Below are 7,319 nucleotides of genomic sequence, written 5' to 3'. Positions count from 1 at the left end.
CTTCTCCTAGGTGGATAGATTTAGTCTGGATCAAAACCCTCTCCCTTCTTCTAAGGACCAACATACCCTGGCATATCTCTACAACCTGAAATCTGTCTTTAGTAAAAATAGACTTTAATGATTCATGACTTACCACAGTGGGCTTATTTCAGAGGGATGACATGAAAGTGGCTGAAATCACAGTACTGAGGCTCTCCAAGGAAATAGCATGGTTAATTCACTACGTCCTGTGCAGCTGGTAGAGAAGAGGTGGAGACCAGATATGCCTTAAAGCTCCCTCTTTACTGCTTGCAGCATGAGGGATGTTGGAAGCCTTAAAATGGCTTACAGTCACAGTATTAAAAGACAAAACCCAAACCAAAACACACAAAGCAATCCTGCTGTTCTGAGGGCTGCAAATAGCTGTGATTGCATATTGGGAAAACAGTTATTGCAGGTGGGAGCCTTACACCAAAGCTACAGTCTTTCCAAAATAATAGGAATATCCCAAATGTAAATTTCGAAGCATTTTAAGCATGTCTGCATTGCAACTGGTTTATTTGGCAACCAGAAATGAGGAGAAGCACCCTGTCCTTCCTCTAGGCTCTTCCTTCTGTCTCTTGCTTCGTAACATGGTGATGAGTTGTTTCCAGAGGTCCTGGCTCTGCTCCTTTCTGTCCCAGAGGTGACAGATGAGCAGAGCTGAACTCCCCTGTGAGGCAGAACAATCCCTACAGGCAGGCAGAACTCCGGGGTCGTAGGGCACCAGGTAAGTCCTCTGCAGCTAAGGATGCACGAATGAAGTGCTGCCATTAATGAAAACATCACTACACCCAATGGTTTAGATACATTGAATTTAGCAGGTGGAGAATAAAAGGAATTGTGAAAGTAGTTTGAAGTGCCTGTAGGTCTGACATTCTCCTGCCTACAGTGCTCAGTTTGGTCAATAAAGTGACGCTCTTTTCCTTTTAGTCCAGAAAAAGCAAAATTCATGAAGGACTGTGAAAGTTCATACTCCAGCTGGAAGTTTTCTGGAGGCTTCCGGACTTGGGTCAAGATGTCCTTGGTCAAAACAAAAGAAGAAGATGGTAGTGAGACTGTTGAATTCAAACAAGAGGTAAAAAGAAAAAAAATTCTCATAATGTTTTGGGAGTTTGGTTTTTGTTTCATTGCATCCATTACACCACTTGGCACTGAGCAGTTTTGGCTCTAGTTACTCCCATTGTTTCTCAACAAGGAGGGATTCTGTAAAAGTGTGAATGTCTTGATGTGCTCAGCTGTTGGTGTGGCCTAGTGACCCAGCTCAGAAAAACTTCTGCTGACAGGGAGGCCAGAAATCCAGGCCTCAAATGGGTTATGACACCTGAGGTGAGGGTCCAAAGAGATGAACATAGAAATATTAGCACAGCTACCTACAGTTCAAGGTGGAGAAAATTGCCAAGGGAATTGTCTAAATAACAGCTACTGTTGGAAAGAGGTATTGTTTAGATTGCCAGTGATGTTAGGATAAAGAGGTAAATGTAAGTCTTGTATCCTTTGTAGCATTCTCATGTCTGCTTTTTGTTTAAGTTTGGAATTTTTAGCTGCTGAGTGTCCTTAGAAACATGGAGTAACTTCACTTCTTGCATCATTTACAACTAGAAAATATGCAGGTGGAAGATGAAAACTTATCTAGAGAGGAAATGAGCCTGACTTTCATTCCTGTTCTGTTCACATTAATGCACAGGAAAATAATTGTGTTTTGAGTTTGTTTTTCTTCCAGTGTTGGTTGGAAAGGAAGTGTCTCATCAGTGGTGAAAAATGAGGATTTTAAGAGCTGTCCTTTCCAGAGGGTGTCTCTTTCAGAGACTATACTTTCTCTTAGTCCATGGTACTCTTGGAAAGCGTGTTCTGAGGAGAGAGAACAGAATGAAGCAGAATATCCAGTTCTATCTTTAGTTCTCACAGTTAGGTGTTACATGGCACAGCCTTAAGGGAAGAGCAGAGCTGTGACTGTGAGAGGGGTATCCTCCTGCTCCACTAGAGAAGGACAGGAGGCAAATCCCAGAGTCACGCAAGTCCCAAATTAATGCCTTGGTTTGGAGGAGAGGAAAGAATGCATCAGTCTGCTGCTGCCATGTAAGCACTGACAGTAAGACAATTGTCTGTCTGTCCTTCATTACCTACAGCTCTGTATCACTTGCCATTTGGTGCTTACCAAGTACAGGATTTTTGAAAGTCCTCCTTTGTGTGCCCAAGTCTAACATGTCTCAAAGTGGAAACAAAAGGCTGGCTCAAATTCAGGAAAAAATGAGCTTTTTGTGACCATAAACATCTATTTAGTCCTGCAGTTATGGACTCTGATCATCAGAGTAAGTGAACACTGTTGCTGGTTTGGGTTTTCTGTTTGTTTTGTGGGTTGGTTTGTTTGTTTGTTTTTAATAAAACCTATGAGCCAGGAATGAGATCCCTATTAATAATACAGCAGATACTGAAACAGCTCAGACATAAATTGCACTTGCTTTGTTTGACGGTACAACATGGGCTCAAATTGCACCAAGAAGTCCATTAGCCTTTCAAACCCAAACCTGGGAGCTGGCATACTGGAAAGATGGATACAAATACTAGGTCAAACAGAACAGTCTCTCACTCTGCTAATTAGCCCAGCAGTCATTCATTTGTATTTTCTTCCTTCCCCATTGCCTTCGTTTGCCCTTGTGTGCTGTTTGTTTTCTGGTGTGCAGTTTTCTTGGATGAGTGTGGTTGGGGTGCTGGTAGCCTGCAATAAGGAAATGAGCTGTACAAGTGTGGGGCAAGCCTGCAGCAAAGATGTTTGACCAGAAACCAGGGGGTGGGGAAGCTCCCATATGCTCTGAGTGGCCATAAACAGTGTTCTAGCTCCTGCTTCTGCTTGTTCACAGCCTAAAATCTGTTCAGGGCAGGGACTGGGGAGCAGACTGAGAGAAACCCTGAGGTATTTGTAAAGAAACTGCACCATGGTAGATGGGAGGCTTTTGTAGCAGTGGGAAGGCTTGTAAGGAGATGAAGAAAGTGGTCTGCTTAAAGACTTCCAAATCAGCCTTCCTCTGCCTGGGAAACTGGGCTCACAAAACATGGAAAAGGCATGTTCTTCCATCATACGTCTCATCTTCATGTCACAACACTGATATGAAGTCAAAGTGCTCCTGGATTCATTGCTTCCAGCACACAATGAAACAACTGCAGGACGAGCAGCAGTACTCCCCTCTGCATGCACCAAGATGTAAACACTTCTCTGAGGGTTGAAGAAGGGAGAAGCCCTTCCACCACTGTGCTTTCCTGAGGTCCCTGTGTGGCTCTTGGGCAGTTTGTGTTGTCCCCTAGGAGCAGGGGTCAGTTCAAACTGTGTTGGTTACTGCCTGTGTACGAACCCTGTGTAGTTCCCCCCTGGGCTGGGGGCAGGTGGTACAACACAAATGTTTTCCTGGGGCCTGATATCTTAATATTTTCCTGGTTGTGGTTCTTGAGACTCTGGTTTCATGTGGCTGTAACACAGTCTGGTATCCTAACCCAGTTCCCTGTTGGAATTGTGTTACAGCTCTGCTGGGCAACATTAGTTTCAAGTGGTGAGCTAGTTAATGGGCAGTACTGGGAAGTATGGGTTGGTTGTCAACACCTGGGCTTCTTTCCTTCCATGTTCATTTGGCATTTGTTGGAATCTTCTAGTTTATTCTACAGCTGATTTTTCAAAAAGAAGGAATCTTCTTTTTGACCACCATTGTGTGGTTCTCTGGCAAATAAAACTAATTTAACATTCATTCATGAGAACTTTCCAAAAGTTGTATTATTGCAAGTAAATGAATTTTGGAAATTAGTTTTCCCCCCTTGAAAGGCAATGTAGAAATGGTATTGTACTGTGATACCGAGTGAGAAATAGGAAAATCATATGAACATGAGACGGAGGGAGGAAACTGCCTTTGCCATATTTTGGCAGCCCATTGTTTTAGGTAGAGAAAGTCTGAGGTGGAAGGTCCCTAAGCAGTCTGGTATTTTCACCTTCTTACAGGCCTTTCTGTTGCACAAAAGACTCATTGTACAGCTAAAGAAAATAACCTGCACTTTTCTTTCCCCAGACCAGTGTGGTTAACTACATTGACCAGAGAACTAAACCAAGGAGTGACCAGCTGTTTTTTGTGGTGTTTGAATGGAAAGATCCTTTCATACAGACTGTTCAGGACGTGAGTAACCCGCTAGTCCCTTCTTGAACCACTGTCTGACTGTGCATGCTCATGGTTTGTGTGAGCATGCACTTGCCTCTGTTACCTCACTCCAAGCAGAAATGCAGAGGAAGGGTGAGGAGACTTCTGAAATTTCAGGCTAGGCTCTTCCTTATGTCCAATAATGCATTGTGTGTGGAGGTCAGGACCACCTGATGCTTTTCTTTGGGCTGGTGACACTCAGCATTCTGCTTGCAGCTAGAGGTACACGAAGCTAAGCAAAGCACCTGTTCCCTGTGTTCTAGCCAAGTGTAGCTTCAGGTCAGGGCTGAACTTTTTGCTTAAGTAAGTCTGCTTGGGTAATCTGATTTAATTACTTTTTAAAATTAATTTACAAGAAACCCAGGCTGAAATAAGAATAATAAAAATAGCCTTGTGCCATTATTAGAATAAAATGTGGTACTGTATTTACCCAACAACCAAGGTCCAGCAGCAGCAAAATCTACAGTGTTGCTGTTTTCTTGCCCAAAACCAGAGTGTGAATGCAGACTGTGTAGGGCAGGAGATGGTCCTGTGCACTCCTGCTGTCCCAGCAGGACCCAGGCACTCCTTGGCCTTTAGAGCCCAGTCCTATTCCCACACCTCTCACTCCTCTCTACCGGGGGGGTTCACTCCTTTGCCACCTCCCAGCTGCAAGCTGCCCTCGATCCAGTGGATTGGGGGTGCTCGTTTCCTCTTGCTGAAGGTCCATAATTCCCAAGCAGTGGCAGCTTTCAGCAAGATTAACAAATATGGGAAGCCTGTTCGAGACCACCTGGCTTAGGGGGATGACCCAGTGACACCGTGCTGGCCCAAAGTGTGTCCTGCTCCATTGCTGCCTAAGCCTAGCTCTTCCTGCTCCATCGGAAATCCTTGTGCCTAGAGGTGCAAGGAGAACTCCAAACTACAAATAAGCTTAACTATTCTTGAACCAAACATAGCAAAAAATACAAAATAGTGGCTGTAGCTCTGCAGCAGCAGTTGTTGCTGTCAGAAGCTGGTTTAACATTATGCTGCTGTCTTGGTAAAGCTTTCAGTAGTTGCTTCTCTGAGCTTTGTCATCTGGAAGATCTTCAATGTGACTGCTCCTTTTTGTAAATACTTAAATAATACAGTAAGTTTAATCTGTAATTTTAACAATTTAACTGTACCTCCAAAGTTTTAAAACAATTCCTTATTCTGAAATACTCTAAAAGGAATTTAGCAGTCAGTACAAGGTGTGTTTTCTTCCTGATGGCAGGAGTCAGAAAACCATGGTGTGGGGAGAAGGCACTGCAGTCCACCTGTGCAGCATAAAGGAATATGCTGCAAAACACTTCAGTCTGGAAAATGGAGTTGTTTGGTGCTGAATAGGTATAATATATGTGGAATATAACATACATGGAATCAGATGAGGGGACTAATATTTGTCATCTCTTTCAGATTATCACAGCAAACCCCTGGAACATGATTGCTCTTCTTTGTGGTATCTTTCTGGCCCTGTTTAAGGCAGCAGACTTTGCTAAGTTAAGTGTTAAGTGGATGATCAAAATCCGAAGAAGGCATCTGAAGAGGACTCGTCAAGTAACAAACCACATAAACTGAGGCTAAGGCTGCCTTCTAACTGTTCATAGCAGGAGGGATAGAACATAACTGGAATAAACTGCAGTCAGCAGTTAAAGCTGCAAACCAGGTATGTTTTCTTCCAGAGAGATGCTGGCTGGAGGAACAGCCTAGCGAACGGCCTTGGAACTGCAGACGGAGCTAACTCTAGGACAGGTCTAACAAACTCATGCTTTTCTAGTCCCAGTTTAACAAGTTTACCTCAGTGTATGGGGGAACTACAGGGAAAAAAGGGAACTCACTAATGTTCAGAAAGTCATCACTGTAGTAAATGGTGAAAAAGTGGGCAGTGTTTGAATGTTTCTCTAACAGACCCTTTAGTTTCTGCATCAGCTGTGAGCTGCACGTAGCACAGTCACTGCCTTGATGGTGCTTAGTGGAAGGCAAAGTACTCTGAAAACATCCTGGCCTCTCTTCTCCAAAGTATGTTTTAAAACAAAATACACTGGAATTCTATTACGTGTCATTTTTGACTTAAAGTGCAACAACTTTAATATTAAAAAATATTTCAAGTAAGCCATTGTGTGCCTTCTTTGAAACTACCTGCTCTCAGGTTCAGATGGAGCTTCACAGGAGGCAGTTCAGGGTGTTATGGCATGAGGATAAGGTGAAAACCAAAAAGATTTTCCTGATCAGTGCAGCTCAAAGAAAACTCAAGCAACAGGACAACCTGGGGGGCTGAGCTGGTGGTCGATTTCCAAGTCTGTCTCAGGCTGTTGCTTATCCCTCTTTCTGGCAGTCTTTCCTAAGGAAGTGAAAAATAGTCTTTCATCAGCATCGGCATGGAACTGTGATTCTCTGTTCTGTGGGGAATGCCTGCTCACCAAGTGTGCTGGGGTGGTGGTGTCTTTTTCTTCCTTATAAGTCCTTTGTTAGTTGAGATGCCTGACTTGGACTTGTGGAGTCTACAGGGAGCAGGGCACCACTGCGTGTTTGCTCTGAAGGCTTTGCTGCAAGGATGCCAAGTCCCAGTTTGCTTCTTCCTTCCTCTTCCAGCAGAGTACTCAGAGGAGTAAGTGTATCAAAAGTACCCCCTTACCTTTCTTCCTTGTTTTTGGCAACTGAGGCAGCTTTTGGGACAAAATTTATTACTTTCAGCTGATTTCCAGAGCAAATTAAGGCACATCATTGACCAGACACAGCCTTAAACAGGGGAGCAACAACTCATTGTAGTAAAATAAGCAGAACAGCAGCACTGGCTGTTAGGAGGAAAGTGTTTAGTCAGGGGCCAAAGATGTTTGTATGGGAGACAAGTGGTGTCCAGTCCCCACCTTATCTTCAGTACCTCACAATGATGGCTCCTGAACAGCTCAGCCAAGAGCACAGCAAGGGACTGAGATTGAACTGGATGGGAGCAGCAAAGGCCATACACTGCATGGCTGAAGCAGACAGAGCTACTCCATCCCTGGGCGATGGGGAACAGGACAGAAACCAGGCAGAGGCTGGGGGGGGATGGATAAAATCCCCACTTAACCCTTCCACAGCAAGAAAACCCCCACTGACTTTGCTACCTAACAGCCTGTG

General features: G+C 44.1%; 1 protein-coding gene across 1 annotated transcript in view; it reads left to right on the top strand.

The window, feature by feature from the left end:
- Positions 1-6,311, top strand: part of TMEM206 (transmembrane protein 206) — a 15,683-nt gene extending 9,372 nt beyond the window's left edge. The window contains exons 5-7 of the mRNA XM_008630320.2: positions 952-1,096; positions 4,071-4,175; positions 5,616-6,311. Coding sequence (XP_008628542.1) covers positions 952-1,096; positions 4,071-4,175; positions 5,616-5,777 — 412 coding nt within the window. The 3' untranslated portion in view covers positions 5,778-6,311. The remainder of the gene's footprint in view (positions 1-951; positions 1,097-4,070; positions 4,176-5,615) is intronic.
- The last annotated feature ends 1,008 nt before the right edge of the window (positions 6,312-7,319 follow it).

This window comes from Corvus brachyrhynchos, unplaced genomic scaffold (assembly GCF_000691975.1).
Source record: "Corvus brachyrhynchos isolate BGI_N302 unplaced genomic scaffold, ASM69197v1 scaffold101, whole genome shotgun sequence".
Taxonomy (NCBI): domain Eukaryota; kingdom Metazoa; phylum Chordata; class Aves; order Passeriformes; family Corvidae; genus Corvus; species Corvus brachyrhynchos.
This window is presented reverse-complemented; position numbering and strand designations above follow the sequence as displayed.